This window comes from Anoplopoma fimbria, chromosome 8, assembly GCF_027596085.1.
Source record: "Anoplopoma fimbria isolate UVic2021 breed Golden Eagle Sablefish chromosome 8, Afim_UVic_2022, whole genome shotgun sequence".
In the NCBI taxonomy this organism is placed as follows: Eukaryota; Metazoa; Chordata; class Actinopteri; order Perciformes; family Anoplopomatidae; genus Anoplopoma; species Anoplopoma fimbria.
Window position 1 is genome coordinate 25,592,062 of NC_072456.1, and position 22,122 is coordinate 25,614,183.

Here is a 22,122-nt window from a genome sequence, read left to right on the forward strand (position 1 = left end):
CCTTTGACCTCTCACTCTGCTGCTCCCTCCAGACCTCCTCCTGTAATCCTGCAGGTGCTGTCAAAAGATGATTGATTAGATACTAATAATACTAATACTAAATAATAATAATAATAAGATAATCCTTTATTAGTCCTGCAGCGGGGACATTTACAGGATTACAGCAGCATAGGATATAGTGCAAACAAGAGACATAGTATTATAAATAAGCAATAAAAACAGTAAAGAATCCACAATATTTATTAAAAATGATGAGGTGTTAGGCTTTATTTTTCATTTCCTGGCAAAAATAGCCCGTTTGAGGAGTGTTGCATTGATGCTTTGAGGGGATTGACCCTGCAACCAGCCTCCTCCTGGTAGCTCATGAATACCTGACAGGCACCTACATGACCTTTGACCTCTCACTCTGCTGCTCCCTCCAGACCTCCTCCTGTAATCCTGCAGGTGCTGTAATAATACTACTACTACTACTAATAATAATATTTATATTCCTTTATTGATCCCCATGGGGGAAATTCAAGTGTAATTCAAGTACTAATGATAATAATAATAATAATAATAATAATAATAATAATAATGAGATAATCCTTTATTAGTCCTGACATTTACAGAATTACAGCAGCATAGGATATAGTGCAAACAAGAGACATAGTATAAAAAACAAGTATTATAAATAAGCAATAAAAACAGTAAAGAATCCACAATATTTATTAAAAATTATGAGATGGTAAATTAAAAATTATGAGGTGTTAGGCTTCTTATTTTTCTTGACTTTTTTATTTTTCATTTCCTGGCAAAAATAGCCCACTTGAGGAGGAGGAGGAGGAGGGAGTGTTGCATTGATGCTTTGAGGGGATTGACCCTGCAACCAGCCTCCTCCTGGTAGCTCATGAATACCTGACAGGCACCTACATGACCTTTGACCTCTCACCCCACAATAACCCACAATAACTTAAAAAAAAGACCTTCAGACCTCCTGTAATCCTGCAGGTGCTGTCAAAAGATGATTGATTAGATACTAATAATACTAATACTAAATAATAATAATAATATAATCCTTTATTAGTCCCGCAGCGGGGACATTTACAGGATTACAGCAGCATAGATATAGTGCAAACAAGAGACATAGTAGAAAAAACAAACAAGTATTTTAAATAAGTAAGTAAGAAAAATTAAAAATCCACAATAACTAAAAAAGTGTGCAAACAAGAGACATAGTATTATAAATAAGCAATAAAAACAGTAAAGAATCCACAATAACTGAAATATTATATATACAGACATAACTATTATTGCACAGTGTATGAAAATGAATGAACAATCATGACAAAAGCCTGAGAAAAAAAAGATTATGATTAAAAATATTTAGTTATTAAAAATTATGAGATGGTAAATTTAAAATGATGAGGTGTTAGGCTTCTTATTTTTCTTAACTTTTTTATTTTTCATTTCCTGGCAAAAATAGCCCTCCATACATACAAGACAGTAATAGTGTACAGTACCAGTCAAAAGTTTGGACACACCTTCTCATTCAATGGTTTTTCTTTCTTTCTTTTTTTCTACATTGTAGATTAATATTGAAGACATCCAAACTATGAAGGAACACATATGGAATTATGTGGTAAACAAACAAATGCTCAACAAACCAGAATATGTTTTATATTTTAGATTCTTCAAAGAAGTTGAATGAGAAGGTGTGTCCAAACTGTTGACTGGTACTGTACATACAGACAGAAACTATTATAACTATTGTATTGCACAACAGTAATCAATCCTTTATTAGTCCCCAATTCTCTGCATTTAACCCATCCCGGAGGAGCAGTGGGCTGCTAAGAAGTGCCTAGGTGTCTCGCTCAAGGACACTTCGGCATGTTGACTGTAGAGACCGGGGTTCGAACCACCAACCTCTTGAGCCCCAAATAAACCCCCGATACCTGTTCGCCATCTTTTCTTTCTCCGCCAACTCTCTCATGCTGTCAAACTTATACGCTGTTATAGCTATGCAGAAAATAGATGGCACACACTTACAGCTTAATTCAATTCAGTTTATTTTGTATAGCCCAGAATCACAAATTAGCCTCAGAGGGTTTTACAATCTGTACACATGCGACATCCTCTTTAACAGGGAGAAAAAAGGAAGAAACCTCTGGGAGAGCGACAGAGGAAGGATATTTATGACATAAATGATTCATATAATAAGAGTAGTAAGCAGAGTAACGAAGGAAAAAAAATAAGACTACTTATAATAACAGCAGCAATTATTATAGTAGAATTATAATTATGAAATAGGGACCAGTAATAGTAATGTGACTAATAATCGAAGTAGCAGTGGGTGTCAGCCGGGTCACAGCAGGAGGCACGACCACGGTCCAGGGACCACAACGATTCATGGAAACCTGCAAAGCGAGAAAGCAGAAAGGGCTTCAGGGTGGAAGTAACGCTAATACTGTAGATAATGAGCCTATATTTTGTTAATTTTCCAGTAATGGTGTGGTTCCAAACTAACTCAGCCCAAAGTGACTCACCCTCTGAGTTCGTTAAATCTGACAAAAGAGCTGCCAAAAATGATTTTTCCCTCTATGTCCACATGCCAAAGAAGTATAACTTGAACCCATTATCCTTATTGCGTTATACACTCGTGTATATTATTTCAAGATTAACAGAATGTGTAGTTGTTGTAAGGTGGAGGAGTAAAGAAGTGACTCTCCCACGTGTCATAAGTTTTGAAACATGCAGTGTAGGAAATAAATTGCTTAATTTCCCTTCTTCCTAACGTCCTCGGTTTGTGTGTTTGTGCTTAAGAGGCATGTCACAGGTCTATGGCCTCATGTATTCTCCTAAATATAGCCCTGCAGTCTCACCAACACACACAAACAAACACATTGCAGTTTTTTTTGCAGGGGGGGGTCCCAGGAGGGTTATAGGGTGCATAGTAACAGAGAGGCGCTGAGTTACCTCATCGCCCTGCACAACCACCACACATGTAGTCTGGGCCTTTAGAGACCTGAACCTATTCCCCTGAAGCCTCCAGGTCTGAAACACTTGGGGCTTTGCAGCTTATTAGCATGTTTCTTCTTCTGTTTGATGTTTATTTACAAGCGGTCCGGAATATTGTATACAAAGATAGGACGTTTCTCCTTTTCTCTAAGCTGTCATTCTTGTTTACATCAGAGGAACACGTTTTTTTACGAAATTGTCAGGGAGATTTGATTTGCAATTTCCGCCAGCAATCAAAAGTCTCCTCTTGGTTACTTTGAACCTTGTGTTTTCTTTAATACCGGTGTTAGGTTAGTCTCTCGCCCTCTTAACTTCCTCTCATCCATCCATCTGTCATTTCCAATTTTCCTAGAAAAGGAAGCGATGAAATATGATGCTCCTCTGTTGCCTTCTCCCGTTCCCTCTTCTCTCCGGTTATCCTCTTAAACGCTCAGTCCAGCACTTTTATAAAATGATTCAGTAAAACATGCACTGGACACGCTGACCATTATGTCTGCTAATATGTGGAGATGTATTCAAAATGGTCCGACTTGACCTAACTATACTTTGCTGTAATAATATTTGTACTGTGGCCACAGGCAAACTGGAATAATGAGTATTGGTCATTTATAATGTAGTTAGAGCTGAATCCCAGGGCTCAGTCACCATTCTGTTTGATATAAGACAGCAGGTCGAGCCTCTATAGATTGCTATGCTCAAATGCTTTGCACAATTACAGCACAAACATAAATCATTAGTCGATAAATATCACTTGCTTTAGTGTTTCTACATGTGCTGAAATGTTCCACAGCACTGTTTCAGAGGAGGGAGTTCTGCAATTTTAATAATGAATATTCAGCTGACTTCATGAATATGTTAACAACGTTATAATGTTAATAATTCAATAATCCTTTGTGCGCTTTCACCACATGGACTCATAGGCTTCACTCATACTGGCTATGTTGTGTGCTCTCGAGCTAGAACTCAAATGCTGGAGGTCTAAGAGGAGTTGAATTATAACTCGCCCTTCACAACCTGCTCATTCGTGACCGCAGTAAATATGTCATCGTGTGGTGGCATAAGAGATGTTTCTGATACCATTTTTTTCTTTTCCAATACTGATCTAATACCAGAACTGAGAACTGATCTGATACCAGGGTGTAACAATCTAAAGATATATTTAGCACTATTTTTTTAACAGCTATGTACTATGAACCCTGTGATATGATTGCTATCATTATTGTATGACCGGGCTCAAGTGAAACCCTTTTGTAAAACATGAACAATTGCATACAGAGAACAAATTGCCACAGAACTTTCTTTTATTATCTAGTTTGACAAAGTCTCCAGTGTAAAATATTGCCAAATTTCTGACATTTTGCTAGCTCTATCATTGATTACACTCTCCCCGATCGTTTACTGCGCATGTTCAACTCTCCACAGAGACGAGAAAGAAGCGAGATGGCTCACTCGTTAGCTTCTTCCATCGTCGATTTCAGACGCAGCAATCATTTTTTACGGAGCTGCAGTAGCGATCGGGCAGGACGTACAGATCGGGTAGCTAATAACACGTGTTGCTTTGCTCCTGTGTGTGAGCTGATAAGTGATATGATATCGGTTCATAGACCCGCTGATATTCAATCCAGCGTTTTAGGCTTTACCAGAGACATTTCCGATACTGGTATCAGGACAACTGTAGGTTGCATCATATTGCTAACAAGACAGGAGGTTCATTACACACACCATTAAAAAACGAGCACCTGTGTGGGTTTGTTTTGAGAGCTTTTTTGGGGGAGGAAATAGAGGAACAAAAAGATGCAGAGACGAAGGTCAGGTCGTTGGGGAGAGAGGACACACTTTCCAAAACGACTGCTATCGCTCTTCTCCCAGAGGGAGCAAAATAATCGAGCATCAGCCGGTCTGACTTTTTTATCATCGCCAGAGGCCGTTTGGATTAACCTTGCACAAAGGACAGCTGCAGCGTCCTGAAACAACGGAGGACGCAGGGGCGAGCTGTGTGAAACAAAGGTTTTAATCGTGTCGTGCATGTTTGTGTGTGTTCGCAGCGGAGCAACGATGAGAATGGGAACTGCTCGGGGGGCAGCATGGAGTTTCCCACCACCAACCTGTACGAGCTGGAGAGTCGGGTCTTCACCGACCACTGGTCCATACCGTACAAGAGAGAGGAGTCCCTGGGCAAGTGTCTTATCGCGTCCACCTGCCTCGCCCGGCACGGTAAGATTGTGTGGGAGGAAAATGTATCTTTGAAGGTCTCCGTTAAACCAAAAACGTCGCCATCTGCGTTTATGTGTGTGGGTGGCATGTTTTGTTTGGACCTGTTGGATGTTTTCACATGTTGTTATTTTAGTTTCATGGCTCAATCTGTGTCTCCTTAGTCACAGCTACTGTTTTTTTCCCTCCATGTTTGGATGTGAGATAAATGTGTGAATCCAACTACTCCCTCTCTGCCAGGTCTTGCTGACGCTGATGAAAACTGCAAGCGGTTCATAGATCGCTGCATGCCGGAGGCCTTTAAAAAGGTTAGCAACAAAGAGATTAAGTGTTATTAAGTACGTGATTCATAGACGTACGTTTGACTGACTGTGCTCCTTCTCTCTCCGTCTCGTTCACCGTCACCAGTTGCTGACCAGCAGTGCCGTTCACAAATGGGGCACCGAGATTCACGAGGGAATCTACAACATGCTCATGTTGCTGGTGGAGCTGGTTGCAGAGAGGGTGAAGCAGGACCCGGTACCCGTAAACCTGATGGGAGTCCTGACTATGGTGTGTTCTCTCTCTCTCTCTCTCTCTCTCTCTCTCTCTCTTTCTCTTTCTCTTTCTCTTTCTCTTTCTCTCTCTCGCTCTCGCTCTCTCTCTCTAATGCTTGTCTTTTATACCTTTTTACTTTCTTTTTGTATTCTTTCTTTGGCTTTTTTTGTCTTTAAAGTAAATAAATCACCCTTGAAAAAATCCTTGAAAACAAGAAAAACTTAACAAATTTCAATTTAGAGGATCAATTAAGTAAATTGCTTTAAATGTGCATTCTTTCACACATGCACTGCAACCCTGGTATTAAATAGACATTACTAGGAGGAGCTGTGTGTGAGAGCGCAAATTAAACACAACAGACTTTACCCACCAGCTCCCCATTACGATATCATTATGATGTCCAATTAAGCCCATGTGTGAATAGAGCCAATCACTTTATGGAGAATTCATGGCGAAATTGAATTCTCCGTAAGAAGACAAAACATCTTCGGGTGAAGAAGAAGAAGGGTCATTGACACGAAGGCACTAATGAAAATGTATAACTCGAGAAAGGAAGAAAAAACGTCAGACACATTTGAGGAACGACAAGAGACTCTGTAGTTTATGACCAAATTATGAACCAGCTTCCTAACCGCTGTGTTTTTGCATCATGTCCTGCCTCGTGCACACTCTACCCAGTCGCAGCCCCTCCCCTGAACCAAACAGAGTATTTCTAGTAGGTGAGAACGTGTCTGACACGGACGATCACCTGCTGTGTGTTACATGTGTAAAAGGGAAAAATCAGGGCCTGAGCATTGTCCGGAGTTCAGATGAGAAAACGTCTTTCATTGTAATCAGTGACTGTAAAGCTTCTCAGTACTTCTCGTTCTCCGAATCAGCACATTATTCCCAAAACCAAGCCTGATCTTCCACTGACCCCATTTTTTTTTTAAAATCTAATCTTCTGCTCTGAGTAATTGGCCTAGATTGTGAAGATTCAATGCCAATTTGTTCCCTTGGAAATCAGGCATCATGTGACGGTACGTGGTTTGAAAAAATGTATCCTAAATATGTATTTATGCTCTGTGTTGTGCTCTCTTTTTGTGTGTGTCCAGGCCTTCAACCCCGACAACGAGTACCATTTTAAGAACCGGATGAAGGCCTGTCAGAGGAACTGGGCGGAAGTTTTTGGAGAAGAGGCCAACATGTTTGCCGTCTCTCCGAGCAACGCCTATCAGAAAGTAAGAGAAATTCATGTGTGTCGGGACTCTCACTGTACTCTTTAAGTCACACTGCCATACGTGTGACAACTCATTCAGATGCACTCTCAAAGTATGTAAAGCTGTGCCGGTATGAATACACACACTTCCTTATTAGCCTTTTGTTTACTGTTCGTAGTCCTGTCCAGGGATACGACAAATGAGTTCATCATCCCCGCTGTTGTGTAACTGAGCCACCGGGGCTCAACATAACACGTGTGACTGACACACAGCAGCTGTCAGAAAAGTTGCATGTGTCTCTCACAATAATCTGCAGTGTCATCGCTGAATAAATCCACTAAAAAAAACCCACACGTTTCTCTTCCAGGAGCCTCATGGTTGGCTGGTTGATTTGGTGAATCGAGTGAGTAATGAGCCAGATTTTTGTCTCCTTATATTAACGCTATAGTTGTTGTATTTTTGCCTCATGTGTCTCCTTTCCTTTTTTTTTTGGTGTCAAGTTTGGAGAGTTGGGAGGATTCACGGCCATCCAGGCGAAGCTCAACGCGGATGAAATCGAGATAGCTGTAAGAGAAACCGTCCTCACTTTGATCTTCTTGCATTCCTTTTTTAAACTGTTGTGAGAGTGATGTGATGGTTCCTACTGCTGGTGCATGGACAGAAGCACTGTAGGCAGACTTTTTAGACAGGACTATACAGGCGAAAGGTCACCGTGTTCACCCCCACTGCTCTCAGCTGCAGGGTACTGAATTACCCCCCCTCTAACTAATATACGCACTAACACACAAACACACTCTCTCATCCTCCCGCTGTGTCGATGGTTGAAATGCTCGGTTGTGTCGTGTGTTCTGAGGCATCCTTGTACTGATGCTTCCTTCTGGGAACCTGGCCGGAACCACAGCAGTGCACAGCCATTGATTCAGTGTGCACAAACACACACACAGACACACACATACAGACACACACACTCTCTGAGCATATTAATAAGTAGGACTGCCTCCTGAAAATCAGTGAGTCAAATCATCTGTAGCTCACAAAACTTCAAGCCCAACAGTTGATTTTTTTTTTTAAATACTATAAATCAAAGAAGAAGTTTGTACTCTTGTAAACCTCATAAACACATTGGTGGCAAAGCATTGTAAATAAGGTGGGGGGGGTCTGTGTTTCAAAACGGGCCGGGTGGGTTGACGACATCACCTGAAAATGATCTCCATCCAAACGAGCGTTATCAGCGTCATTTCAAACATAAGCTGCACAACAGCTGCTAGCATAGAAAACAAGGTTAGCAACGCCTGTTATTTGTTGTCCATGTTGATATTAACCCGTTAGTCGAGGCTGAGTCGATGGTTTGCTTCCGGAAAAGAATCATGTGATAGGGGCGTGACGAATAAGGGGAAGGACATGTTGTGGCTGACAAGAAGTGAACGTGTGGTCTCTGCGTCATTGTTTTCAAAAGATCTGTTTCTGCCCTTCAAGACAAATATGCAGCTGGATGAAATGTCTGTTTTAAGGGTTCTACATCTATTACCCAGGAAGCAGCAGGGTTCGGAGTAGGGATGCTGTAAAGCTCACGAAACGGTGCCGCAAGCTATTTTTCACTCGGGCCTTTCTGAGCCAATCCGGGTGTACGGCCACGAAGGTAATGGGCCGGTGAGGGCCAGCAAAATATATAATATATATGTATTTAAGTTCATTATGAAACTGGGGCTTGCCACATTTGACTGTTAAAAAAAAAAAAAAAAACTGGGGCTTGCCACATTTGACTGTTTAAAAAAAAAAAAAAAAAAAAGCAATGAATATTTCCCTATTTAAAAGCCAAATCTGATACAATTAAAATCTATTCAGATTGAGATACAGCCTTTTAAAATAAGGTCACTGGGTGCAGACCGGTCTTCAGTGGCAGAAAGATCAATAACAGTGTTTAAGCTTTCAGATACCTAACGTACTATAACCACAGGAGGGAGAGAGGGATGGAGATAGAGACTGTGAAAGTGAAAGGAGAAAAGATAATGGGATGAGTACTCCCTACTCGACTGACTCCCAGGGCTGAGTCATTCACTTGTCTGCTCTGAGCAGGAAGTCAAGTGCACAGGGGAATGGAGGGGGGCAGGGCAGGGCGGGGATCACTGAGTGAATAGAGGAGGAAGGTCGGGGAGGGGGGAGCCCAGAAGCAGAGATGGAAGATAGCCAGAGAAACAGGAACACGGGACCCATTCATAATGCTCCTGTGATTTAACACTGAATGACAAATGACAGCTGGGCTCTGGTGTTGGAAACTCACCCGCACATCTGTTTACAGTCACTCACATGAACCAGTGAGAACAATAGACTGTATATAAGAAGTGGACGTAGTATTTGTGATGTCACTTATTGGTTTGTGAACTGCTGTTTTGAAGCTACGAGTTTGACAATTTGGCTGTTTTTTTTTTTTTTTCAACCGGTGAACGGAAATGACCATATTTGGAATATTGAGAAATGACTTAGAGACAGCGCATACGTCTCTGGTAGAGACCTGTCAATCACAGTAGCCCCGCCCTAAAGCATCCCCTGCTTTATGGTCTGTTTGACTCTAAATGGAGCATCATTTACTAAATGAACATCATGCTGTATTGAAGAAGACTTGAAACTAGAGATTGAGACCATAAACTCATGTTTACAATGTTTACTGAGGGAATAAATCAAGAGAGAAGTAGAGTCATTTTCTCATAGACTTCTATACAACCAGAGGAGTCGCCCCCTGATGGTCAGTAGAGAGAATGCAGGTTTAAGACACTTCGGCTTCAGCTTCACTTTGCATGACAGGAGGTTGCCGCCCACAATCAAAATTAAAATACGGAAAAACATTGAATGAACGATTCTTAATTGTCAAACTCTGCTGGTGTTTATGAGTTGATTTCATGTTTCTGTTTGTGATATTTGAGTCTCTTTCTCTGCCTACACAGTGTGTGTCGGCTCTGGTCCAGCCTCTCGGAGTCAGTGCAGAATATCTAAACTCCAGCCTCGTCCAGGTGAGCTATCTCATCTGCATGCGCACACACACTCAATGGTAGTATTCTGACCCTAATATGCTGCTACTGTGTATTATCTCTATTTCTCCTGATATTGTTGATCGCATCTTTTTAGTTTGTTTTCTGTCCTTGTTCCAAGTCGTTCATATGACCCTTGTACACCATTCAGATTGATTTTTCTATTTTTAGTTGCTGTATCTTAATGTTTTGCTGCTGCATTGTTTCAACAGTTTTTCATGTTGTTTTTCCTAGCCAATGCTTGATCCAGTCATCCACAAGATGATCACATATGTGCAGAACCTGGAGGAAAAGGACCTTAAAGACAAGGTAGCATTTTCTATTTGTCATCCTCACTTCACTTGAATTCATGGGGTAAAAACCACAGGGGCAATAACACTTGTGTACGATTCCCGGGTGATGTACAGACAACTTTTTTGTGCATTCGGGTTGGGAAGCCGGTGAGGGGTTGTGTTCTTATTGCTTTACTAGTGAGGAATGTTCAGCAAAAAATATACAATCGGGAAATCAGCAATAATGCTTTCTAGTCATCGATCCTTGGAGAGGTTCATTGTGAATAAAAAAAACCTGTGATACAGGAAGTCTTCTGAGAGGCCATTATAAGGGTTTTATCGTTTTTCGTTCATCTATGATGCATAAGGACGACCATGTTCCTGAATAAAAACTAACCCTCTACATCACTTTCACTTATACAGTACCAGTCAAAAGTTTGGACACACCTTCTCATTCAACTACTTTGAAGAATGTAAAATATAAAACATATTCTGGTTTGTTGAGCATTTGTTTGTTTACCACATAATTCCATATGTGTTCCTTCATAGTTTGGATGTCTTTAATATTAATCTACAATGTAGAAAAAAAAGAAATAAAGGAAAACCATTGAATGAGAAGGTGTGTCCAAACTTTTGACTGGTACTGTATATAAGAGAGGGAATTATGACCTGTTTAACTTCCTAGCACTACCTCTCAATAGCTTGTAATATATAATTTAAACTACAAATGCCCCACAAAAACCCTTGTTGAGCCAGGCAGGAAGGGCCAAATATGAATGTTGTCTTTACAAACGGTATCTTTACTGTATCTTTTATGAGCTTGTGTGCATTGATTCTGCCTAAACCAAGATGTTGTTCCTCATTTGTCTGTTACCCGTAGCGTCTGGTGAGCATCCCGGACCTCCTGTCGGCCATCAAGCTGCTGTGTATGAGGTTCCAGAGGGAGCTGGTCACTGTGGTGGATGACCTGCGGCTGGACACGCTGCTGCGAATGCTCAAAACCCCCCACTTCTCTACCAAGATGAACTCCCTCAAAGAGGTCAGCTCTTATAGGATCTCAACTTTGAAATCTAAACATTTTTTCTTTTCTTTTTCTGGGTTTTTTTATTAATTAGTTTTTGTATCTTCTCTCAGGTGACAAAGTTGATAGAGGAGAGTACAGTGTCAAAGACGGTGAAAAATGCAATCGACACAGATAAACTTTTGGACTGGCTGGTGGAGAACTCAGTCCTATCAATAGCACTGGAGGGTAAGAAAACCAAACTCTTCCTGCCACACCCTGCAAAGTGCCCTGCAAAACACATGGAAAAATACTTTAATTTGTAATCACTTCATAAAAAATCTTTAAAATGATCAGGCTTTCAGGTTTTTGTTGACTTAATTCACAGTGTTCATTAAATATTTTTATTTTCCAGGTAACATTGATCAAGCTCAGTACTGTGAGAGAATTAAGGGAATCATTGAGTTGCTGGGGAGTAAACTGTCGCTGGACGAACTCTCCAAGATCTGGAAAATACAGGTCAGCAACAGTGCACACATCAAAATGTACCTTTTCATTAAGCGTGCTGAACACTTTGTTTGTTTTAGAAATGCTCAAAAAGACAAAATTTCCTTTTTTTGATGGATCTGTTGATTCTTTTGTGGCCATTTCAGGCGGGCCAGTCATCAACTGTGATAGAAAACATTCATACAATCATCGCTGCTGCTGCTGTGAAGTTCAGCTTTGATCAGCTCACCCACCTCTTCGTCCTCATACAGAAGGTCAGTTCCGTCTCAGTGACGTTTTTGGAGTAAGTTTGCTCAATGAAAAGTGTTTTTTAAGTCTTTGAATAATGCAAATAGTAATCTTTTTTTGCATGTTGTTTAGAGCTGGGAGGTTGAGAGCGACCGCGTGAGGCAGAAGCTGCTCAGCCTGATCGGGAGGATTGGCAGAGAGGCTCGCTCTGAAACTACAACAGGAAAGGTATGTTGGCATGTATCAACAGATGGATTACTGAACGAGCCAACCGGGCAGATGCCCAGGGGTGAAATGTGTTCGGGGCCCCCCTGGCTGTCACCCACAAAATGTCCCTTAAAGAGACCTATAATAACCTGAAACATAAAAACAACCACAAAACAACACAAAAAGACTGCATAACAACTACAAAAAGACTGTGAAAGAGTGTGAAAAGGGAAAATACAACCACAAAGCAACACAAAATGACTACAAAGACATGCAACACAACTACAAAGAGACACAAAACTACAAATAGATGTGTAACAACCACAAAGAGACACAAAATAAACACAAAGACACACAAAATGACCACAGAGAGTTAAGTAACAATTACACAGACATAAGTTACAAAGACACACAAAATGACCACAGAGACACAAAGTGACACAAAATGACTACAAAGAGACACAAAACCACAGATAGATGTGTAACAACCACAAAGAGATGTAAAACAAACCCCAAAAGAGGTTAAACAACTATACAGTCTGTGTGTCTTGGTCCTATGTAGGAGATGAAGTGGTGCCTTTTCCTGTCTGTGTACTCATGGGTATATCTGTCATTCTGTCAAGGCTAAGGACATTGAGACGTAAATAAAAGTTTTTATCATTAAAGTGAAGTCTGAAGCGCCTTGTTTCTGTTCAGGTGCTGGAGGTGCTGTGGGAGTTGGCTCACCTCCCCACCCTTCCCACCAGTCTGGTTCAGCAGGCATTGGAGGAGCACCTGGGGATTCTGAGTGACGCCTACGCCGTCAAGGAGACCGTGAAACGCAGTTACATCATTAAGTGTATTGAGGACATTAAGAAGGTGAGACACACGAGCTACAGTTGCTTCTTATTGTCTTTGTGGATGTGGGGGCGAGTGTTTAATGTGGTTCCAGTGTTTCAGGGTCATTCGAGCATCAGCTCTAGGGAGTAAATACATATTTGTTGTTTGTTTTATTTTTACATATATGAAACATTGTTCTTTCTTGTGCAGCTCAATCTGTTTAAATACAACTATGGAAGCCCATTTCTGCAAATAGTTAAAGAAGTTTAAAACTTAGACGTGATGAAAAAAAAAAAAGATCCTTTAAGTCATTATAATGGCTTAGCATCTGAAGATAGTCACATATAACACTTAAATAATGAAACTTTCTCAAAATAATGACTTCCTATATCAACATAATGAGTATGTTTCTCAAAAGAATTACTTGAGGACATTAAGAAGGTGAGACACGAGCTGCAAACAGTTGTTTCTTACGTTGTCTTTGTCATCTAAAAATAATAACTTGTATCACTTAAATAATGAAGCTCTTTCTCAAACATGACTTCCTTTCTCAACATATTGAGTTAGTTTCTCAAAATAATGAAAAACCTTTTTTAAAAATAAATACTTAGTACTTCAAAATAATGAGAATCTTTCTCAAAATAATGACTTATTATCCAAATATGATTGGTATGTCAAAATGATCACTTATGTCACTTATATAATGAAGCTCTTTCTCAAAATAATGACTTCCTATCTCAACATATTGGGTTAGTTTCTCGAAATAATGTGAAACTTTTTTAAAATAATGATTTGTATCTCAAAAGAATGAGAAACTTACACAAAATTATGACTTAGTATTGTAACAAAATGAGTTGGTACCTCAAAGTAATGAACATCTTTCTCAAAATCATAACTTCATATCTCAAAAGAATGACTTAGTATAGCAACATGATGAGTTGGTATCTCAATATAATGAGCTAGTATGTCAAAATAATAACTTGTGTCCCTTAAATAATGAAGCTCTTTCTCAACATATTAAGCTAGTATCTCAAAATAATTAGAATCTTTTTCAAAATAATGACTTGGTATGTCAGACTAATTACTTAATAACTTTAAAAGAATGAGAAACTTGACTTAGTATTGTAACAAAATTAGTTAGTACCTCGAAATAATGAAAATCTTTCTCAAAATAATAACTTCATGTCTCAAAATAATGACTTGGTAATAAAAAAAAATGAGAAATAACCATTAGTCGTAATTTTGAAAAAGTAATTCAACATTTAGAGATGAGCAAGTTATTATTTAGAGTTACTAACTAGTTATTCTGATAAAGTATTTCATAATAATGACTGACAGGATCTATTTTTATTTTTTCATCACATTGGTGTTAATGGTCTTCCATAATGAAAACACAACATCGAGTCCCGACATATTTCTTCCTGCTGTGACAGTTTTGTTCTAAACTTAGCATGTCCTCGTTAGTGATGCATCTCACCCTTCAACTTCAGTTTGTTTACGTCTCTTTCATCTAAGTTTGTCTCAGTCTGTCGTTGATGGAGCTACAGTACATTATGGAGACACAAGTTCATTATTTATTTCAAATCTTCTTACAAAGTCAAGAAAAATGACACTTTTTTTTTTCTCTGACCATCTCTCCTTGATGTTCCTGTGCTTATATATGTTATATGTTCTAACCAACTAACTTTTCATAATAATAATAATTATTAATGTTTGCATTGAGATGGGTTTGTAAAAATCATATTGACAGATTCAAGAAAACTACACATATTATGATTTAACTCCTGAGTTCTTTAAAGGAGTTTCTTTCACATTTATTGATTAAGCATTTCTAAGCAGTATATATAAACTTTTTCATAAATTTAGTGTTTTATTTATGTACAACAATTACTCCTCTTGCATCCGTAAATGACAATATGGTAAGACACTTAAAATATTTCTTTAAATACTTCACATTAATAAACACTTAAAAAAGTATCCTTTTACGTGATGATAACTATATTATAGCGTGTTATAAATAATTTATTTAAACGCTAATACATTGCTTATTTATTATAAATTGGCTTGAAGTTAAGTTTAACCAGGTGGTTTTAATTTATATATTATTAAGGGTAAAAGTGTTTTATATTTTTTATATGGGAAAACAAGTACCAGTAACCTGTGTTTTAGATTCAAACTGCCCCTCAAATGAAATGTATGTTTCTAGACTCACACTCAGGAGGACTGTAAAGGCAGCGACACTCAAAGCTCATTTCTTACTGGCACTTGGGGCAAGAAGAAAGCTAACTCTGTGGCCAAAGTAAGACAACAAGCCTGTATGATTTATAATTCCAATGACCAAATCTGTATCCAATATCGCCAGCCAATCATGGAGGAAGGTGCTTGAACACAAAGGGGGGGTTTTCACTGGTCACAGGTTGATAATTCTCACACTTGATTGTAACGAGAGGTTAGCTGAAGTGTGTGTGTGTGTGTGTGTGTGTGTGTGTGTGTGTGTGTGTGTGTGTGTGTGTGTGTGTGTGTGTGTGTGTGTGTGTGTGTGTGTGTGTGTGTGTGTGTGTGTGTGTGTGTGTGTGTGTGTGTGTGTGTGTGTGTGTGTGTGTGTGTGTGTGTGTGTCTCCTGCTTGCCTCACTGAGAGGGCTTTGGCACTGACTAATGATTACACAGCGGTGTGTTGATCTTGTCCTGGGTGAGAGCTGGCTGGTGTTTAAATGAGTGATTTTTTTTTTTTTTTTTTTAGCCGCTGGATGAATGGTCAGCTTTGGTGGAAGTGCAAGCACATTTACTCATGCAGAAAGGAATCTAATCAGAGCCTCGGATTTATGAAAGAAGTACATGTTTGATATTTGATTTTGGACTTTGAAAGGAGTTGTGAGAGGAGAAACTTAAACTTCAGCATATTTTAACGGGGTAGTTTTGAAGTGTCATTGTATGAGGTACTTCTACACAGTCAGTGTTTTACTACAGCAGATGGAGTTTGTAGAAACAGACAGGAGAACCAGCACGAGAGAAAAGTAATGTACTGCTGTGGACGTATTTTAGAAACCTAAAAGAATCAATATCAGTTTAAGTGTACGCTATATTTAGAATATTTTCACCTCTTTACCTGGCTGTCAGACAGCCCTTTATGACAGGGAAGAAGCGCTGTTTATGCTCTCGTCAAATGCACCAGACTCCATTTACAAAAACACAAATTTTACCCTCGCAGAACACAGGAGGTGCTGGTCTGCAGAACTGCCTGGATCGGTTTGTTTGTTTATTATTGTGTGACTTTAGTGAATCTGAACAAACTATTTAAAACACAAAAGTCACACAATAACACTAACTAACTAACTGATCGAGGCAGCTGTAGACCAGCAACTCCTGTGTTCTGTAGAGGTAAAATTACTGATTTTATCAATGGAGTCTAGTGGAGTTGAGAGCACAGAGGGATATAAGTTCTTCAGTTCCCCATCAGAAAAGGCGGTCTGACGGCACGTTAAAGTGGTGAAGCCCCCGTGCTGGTACTGTAGTAATACCCTGACTATGGAGAAGTACCTCAAACAACCCCATTTGGAAACACCTGAACTCTCTCCCTTAAACAGTCAAATTCATGTCGAGTGTTTTACATCCCAGGCTCTGGTTTTCCTGTCTTTCCTTTACACAGCTGCAAAATTTGTGGGTCTGTGATGACAAAGCAATCTAATTAAAAAAAATCAAATCTGAATAGCACGCGTTTGTGTGCTCATTCTGCTTTAATGGATATCATTATCTGGTGTGTGTTTGTATGTGTGTCAACAGGCTTCTCAGCAGAGCAGTCCTCAGGCCGTCTGGGTTGTTCCTGCTCTCCGTCAGCTTCACGAAATCACCCGTTCTTTCATCAAGCAGACCTATCAGAAACAAGACAAGGTAACACGAGACACTCATGCAAACAAATAAAAAAAAAACAATTATACAGTCTGTGCGATGTTGCCGTGGTAACCTCTACCTTCCCTTTTAACTCCACAGAGCATCATCCAGGACTTGAAGAAGAACTTTGAGATCGTGAAACTGATCACGGGGTCCCTCGTGTGCTGCCACCGTCTGGCTGTGACCGCGGCGGGAAACAACGGCCTCTCAGGCTCGACTCTGGTGGACGGGCGATACACCTACCAGGAGGTCCGTCTATGGCCCAATTGCTCTCATAAGCTAATTTCTTAGTTAAAGGGATAATTTGTCAGTGACTACAGTAGATACAGTAGATAAAAATCAATATCAGCTCAAATGAACGCTATATTTAGAATATTTTCACTTCTTCACCTTGCTGTCAGACAGACCTTTCTGACAAAGAACTGAAACTGTTATCTATGCTCTCTTCAAACCCACCAGACTCCATTGGCAAAAACAGTAGTTTTACCTCACAGAACACAGGAGTTGCTGGTCTACTGCTGCCTCCATCATTTGGTTTGTTTGTCTTACTGTGTGACTTTGATGAATCTGAACCTACCATTTCAAACACCAAAGTCACACAATAACACAATAAACTAAAAGAATGAGGCAGCGGAAAACCAGCAAACCTTTAAGGTCTGCGAGGTAAAATTTGTGTTTTTGTCAATGGAGTCTGGTGTTTTTGAAGAGAGCATAGATTACAGCTTTATTTCCCCATCAGAAAAGGCCATATGACAGCCAGTAAAAACTGTGAAAATATTCTAAATATAGTGTACACTTAAACTGATATTGATTCTTTTAGGTGTCTAAAATACGTCCACAGCAGTACATTTCTTTGCTCCTGTTCTGGTTCTCCTGTCTGTTTCTCTAAACTCCATCTACTGTAGTAAAACACACTGACTATGGAAAAGTACCTCATACAAACACACTCTATATATATTTGTTTTCTTAATTTTATTTCAAGTGTTCTTTTTTGATCACTGTACTCTTATATGGAACTATATTGTAATTGATTGATATTACAATTCACAATTTGACATTGATTATGAGTAATGTCATTTAAGGCCAAATGTTATCTGAGCCGGACGGTTAACAGAGGAAGTAATCAGACATGAGCAACACAGTGAATGATGAGTGTGTGTGTTTGAGTGTCACAATGACATGTGTGTGTTTCTCTGTATCTATGTTTAGTATCTGGACAGCCACCTGCGCTTCCTGGCCTTCTTCCTCCAGGAGGCCAGCCTCTACCTGGTCTGGAACAGGGCCAAGGAGCTCTGGGAGTGCCTGGTGTCGGGGCCGGACGTCTGTGAACTTGACCGTGAGGTATGAAAACGGTTAACCAAATGAAAAGCTTGTCCTTGGCCGTTTGTTTTGTGATTGCAACCACATTTCTTCTCTGCAGGAACAAAGGCACTGCAAACATCAGCTGTTCGCTCCTTTTAAAGCAGTGTTTAAAGGCCGTTACATAAAAAATACGTTAAAATAAATTTAAAAATGAAAACTTTTATGGCTCATTTTAAAGAACGCTCGTATTGTCTCAGAAATAATTAACTATAAATTAGATTTTTAGTGGCTTCTTGTGAATTTTGCATTAAGAGTAACTAAAGGGAAAGTTCTCCAAAAGCGAAATACATGCTTTTACTCTTTCCTCGTCGTGCTATTTATTAATCTATGTTGTTTCGGTTGCAGTGCGTTCTGCATGGTGATGCGGTTGGCAGGTGTAGTTCAGTTCAAAGAAAATAGTTCCTAAATGAAACTGCTCGCAACAAGGTCTGCAGATTATTTTGAGGAACCAGGTGTAATGAGTTGCTGCTAAATTTCAAAAGTGTTTTTTTTGCGCTTTGAGCACCACAAGCTAAGTGTCATCTAGTCCCATTATATTGGAGTGAATGCAGTCATCTCTACAGTAGATATGTTCAACAATCTGCACCTCACAGCAAAACAAACTAGATTGATAAATAGCCTTAAAGGTTAGAGGAAGAATATGTATTGTTGATTTTGGTTGAACTGTCCCTTTTTAATTTGTGAGTTAATCAGTGTTATTTTAAGAAACGCTTATCTTCAAACCATTGACCGTAAAAAAAATGTAGGTAAATAAATCAAGTTTTTAACAATTTTCAATATAAAGTAGCAACGTTTTTCACAATAAAACAATAAGAAAAGCAAGGAAATATAAGCAACTCTTTACAAAGTAAAAAAATATGTAATTAACCATTCAACATCTCTTTTTTTTTTTTTTTGCCAATCTCATACTTGGGTTACTCTGAGATTTTCCTTGATTTTGTTACTATGCACTTAGAAGCAATTAAGCCACACATAAGATATTACTCTCTGTCCTTTCTGTGTGTAATTTTGTTGATCTGACTGATTCAATTTGTTGCACTGACCCTGATCACATTTATTCTGTCCCATAATGGAACCTGGTCTTTGCATAGTTCAGTGTACATGTTCTTTTTAACCAAATAAGAAAAGGCAGATTACCCTCCTGGCAGAGTCGGTTCAATAAACATGTTGTGTTTTTGATGTGTGCAGATGTGTTTCGAGTGGTTCACCAAAGGACAACATGACCTGGAGAGTGATGTTCAGCAGCAGCTCTTCAAGGAGAAGATCCTCAAACTGGAGCCCTATGAGATCACCATGAACGGTGAGAGACTCTTTAAAGAGATGCTCTATTAAAAGCATTACAGCCTTTCTGGATTAGTTTATGTATACGGTTGTGATGCATCATGTTTTTGTATTTCCCAGGTTTCAATCTATTTAAGACCTTCTTTGAGAACGTTAATCTGTGTGACCATCGCCTCAAACGCCAAGGAACTCAGCTGGTGAGTTCTTTCTCACATGTTTCTCTGAATTTGAGTTTGATGCACGCAGCTTGTTTTCAGCAAAAAAATATATATAAAGGGTAAAACACACCTTGTTTACATTTATATTTAATGTACGATATGTTCTGTTTTCAGTGTGTGGAGCGCCTTGACCTGGCAGGGATGGATTTTATCTGGCGCATCGCCATGGAAACCCCTGATGAAGAGATAGCCAACGAGGCAATCCAGCTCATTATCACATATAGCTACACCAACCTCAATCCCAAGATGAAGAAGGTCAGTGTATGTGTATATGTGTGTGTGTGTGTGTGGGTGTGTGGGTGGGTGTGGTGTGGGTGTGCTCACATTTTCCTGTGGCTCACACTTCTAGCAGTCAGTGTTTTACTACAGTAGATGGAGTTGGAGAACCAGCACGGGAGAAAATCAATGTTCTGCTGTGGACGTATTTCAGACACCTAAAAAAAATCATTTTATGAGTTAACTATATATAGAGTTGAAGCCGTTATCTGAGCTCTCTTCAAAGCCACCAGACCCCATTGATAAAAACAGTAATTTTACCTCAAAAAACACAGGAGTTGCTGGTCTACTGATGCCTCGATCGGTTAGTTTGTTTGTGTTATTGTGTGACTTTGGTGTTAAAAGTTTTTAGTTTGTAATCACAAAAGTCAAACAATATCACAAACAAACTAACTGATAGAGGCAGCGGTAGACCAGCAACTCCTGTGTTAAATTACTGTTTTTGTGAGAGGAGTCTGGTGGTAGTGAAGAGCGCATGATGACAGTTTCAGTTCCCTGTCGGACAGGGCTGTCTGAATAAATATTTCTAAATATAGTGAATACAACCTAACTTCAAGAAATCTGACAACTATCCCTTTAAGATGCTGCCATCTTGTTTAAAATAAATGACTGAAAACTGAATAAAGTGATTTATAGGAGTATTTTCTGCGAAGTAGTTAAGTTTGACAACAAGAGAAGAACAAATACTTTATATAATTGAGCTATTCCAGAGTTAACATGTGTGAGTGAATTAGTGTCATTTTTTAAATCTTTGAACCACTTTAAATTCAAATTAATTTTACTTCCTTACAGGATTCCGTGACTTTGCACAAGAAGTTCATTGCTGATTGTTACAAGCGACTGGAGGTAAGTAGCAGAAGATGATACTGTTAGCAGTGATTGTTCTATTTCATAGAAAATCAATGCCGGAATGCTCATTTATGTTTCCGTTACTCTCAGGCGGCCAGCTCAGCCCTCGGCGGGCCTACTTTGACACATGCTGTTACCAGGGCAACCAAGATGCTGACCGCCACTGCCATGCCGACCGTGGCCACATCTGTACAATCACCATCCAGGTACAGAGGGGGGTTTGGGTAAGAACATGGTTACTAAACCTATTAAAACATGTTTCCATGAGAGTTTCCCCTCGTCATCATAGAGATACTAACTAATACACTCACAAGTAAAAACACTTTATTTTTCTGTCATGTTGAAACGCTTCTGTGTGTTGATCTGTAGATCCACTAAGCTGGTGATAATCGAAAGACTGCTGCTACTGGCTGAACGCTACGTCATCACTATAGAGGTAGGTCCTGTCTTCTATCTCTTTAAACCTTATTCATCACGAGGCACATTTTTGGCCTTTTAATTGTTCGATCATTTTGGCTGTGTTAATGCATATGCAAATATTTTATTCTTTTATTTTGGAAGTTCAACCTCAACTCCTGTAATGAGTCTATAATATACTGTTTAGCCAAAATACAGACACACAGACTCTTAATGCAAGTTTATTTACACATTTCAGCAACAAGGAAATTCAAAGCAGTTTACTTAAAATAATCAACAAACAAAATGTTTTAAAGGGCTTTTAAATACAATAAAAAGGCATTAACATCCTAGATAATGAAAATAAAAACAAGCTAAAATATATAAGAAAGAGAGAAAAAGTTACACTGCAGTGTAATAAATAATTAAATAAAAAGCAGGGGCAAACAGAAACGTTTTCAGCCCTGGTTTAAAAGTTGCAGCAGACCTGCAGTTTTCTGTGACAAAATGACCCCATTTAAACACATAAAAAAAACTATTTTCGATTTAACAGACATTACAGAATGAAATCATACATTCTGTTATATCGTATATTCCAGGCTTTATGAAAAGAAAATCTCACCTAGCATTTAATATACAGAAATAATATTTTTCTTTGAGTAGCATTATGTAAACAAAATAAACATTTTAAAAGGGTTAAAATTATAGACTGATGTAGTTCAAAAGATTTAAGAGTAATTGATTTAATTTATAGCAGCTTTTAGGAAGGGGACATTTTTGTCCTCTCAAATAACGAACAATTTTTTTTATTTATTTTTTATCTGCACAAAAATAAAAATGCATCAAAG

The 22,122-nt window shown here is 39.1% G+C and overlaps 1 protein-coding gene across 5 annotated transcripts in view; it reads left to right on the forward strand.

Annotated features, from left to right (window-relative positions):
* Positions 1 to 22,122, forward strand: part of usp24 (ubiquitin specific peptidase 24) — a 45,915-nt gene that overhangs the window by 703 nt on the left and 23,090 nt on the right. For 2 of the 5 annotated variants that reach the window (XM_054602108.1, XM_054602109.1), the window contains exons 2-25: positions 5,043 to 5,211; positions 5,449 to 5,516; positions 5,617 to 5,760; positions 6,840 to 6,965; positions 7,312 to 7,347; positions 7,445 to 7,510; positions 9,887 to 9,952; positions 10,205 to 10,279; positions 11,123 to 11,281; positions 11,377 to 11,491; positions 11,658 to 11,761; positions 11,896 to 12,003; positions 12,110 to 12,205; positions 12,881 to 13,042; positions 15,210 to 15,302; positions 16,785 to 16,892; positions 16,992 to 17,141; positions 18,102 to 18,233; positions 19,443 to 19,554; positions 19,656 to 19,732; positions 19,868 to 20,008; positions 20,822 to 20,875; positions 20,969 to 21,102; positions 21,248 to 21,314. In XM_054602108.1, the coding sequence (XP_054458083.1) occupies positions 5,043 to 5,211; positions 5,449 to 5,516; positions 5,617 to 5,760; positions 6,840 to 6,965; positions 7,312 to 7,347; positions 7,445 to 7,510; positions 9,887 to 9,952; positions 10,205 to 10,279; positions 11,123 to 11,281; positions 11,377 to 11,491; positions 11,658 to 11,761; positions 11,896 to 12,003; positions 12,110 to 12,205; positions 12,881 to 13,042; positions 15,210 to 15,302; positions 16,785 to 16,892; positions 16,992 to 17,141; positions 18,102 to 18,233; positions 19,443 to 19,554; positions 19,656 to 19,732; positions 19,868 to 20,008; positions 20,822 to 20,875; positions 20,969 to 21,102; positions 21,248 to 21,314 (2,562 nt within the window). The remainder of the gene's footprint in view (positions 1 to 5,042; positions 5,212 to 5,448; positions 5,517 to 5,616; positions 5,761 to 6,839; positions 6,966 to 7,311; positions 7,348 to 7,444; positions 7,511 to 9,886; positions 9,953 to 10,204; positions 10,280 to 11,122; positions 11,282 to 11,376; positions 11,492 to 11,657; positions 11,762 to 11,895; positions 12,004 to 12,109; positions 12,206 to 12,880; positions 13,043 to 15,209; positions 15,303 to 16,784; positions 16,893 to 16,991; positions 17,142 to 18,101; positions 18,234 to 19,442; positions 19,555 to 19,655; positions 19,733 to 19,867; positions 20,009 to 20,821; positions 20,876 to 20,968; positions 21,103 to 21,247; positions 21,315 to 22,122) is intronic. The other 3 variants (XM_054602111.1, XM_054602112.1, XM_054602113.1) reach the window with 2 other exon arrangements.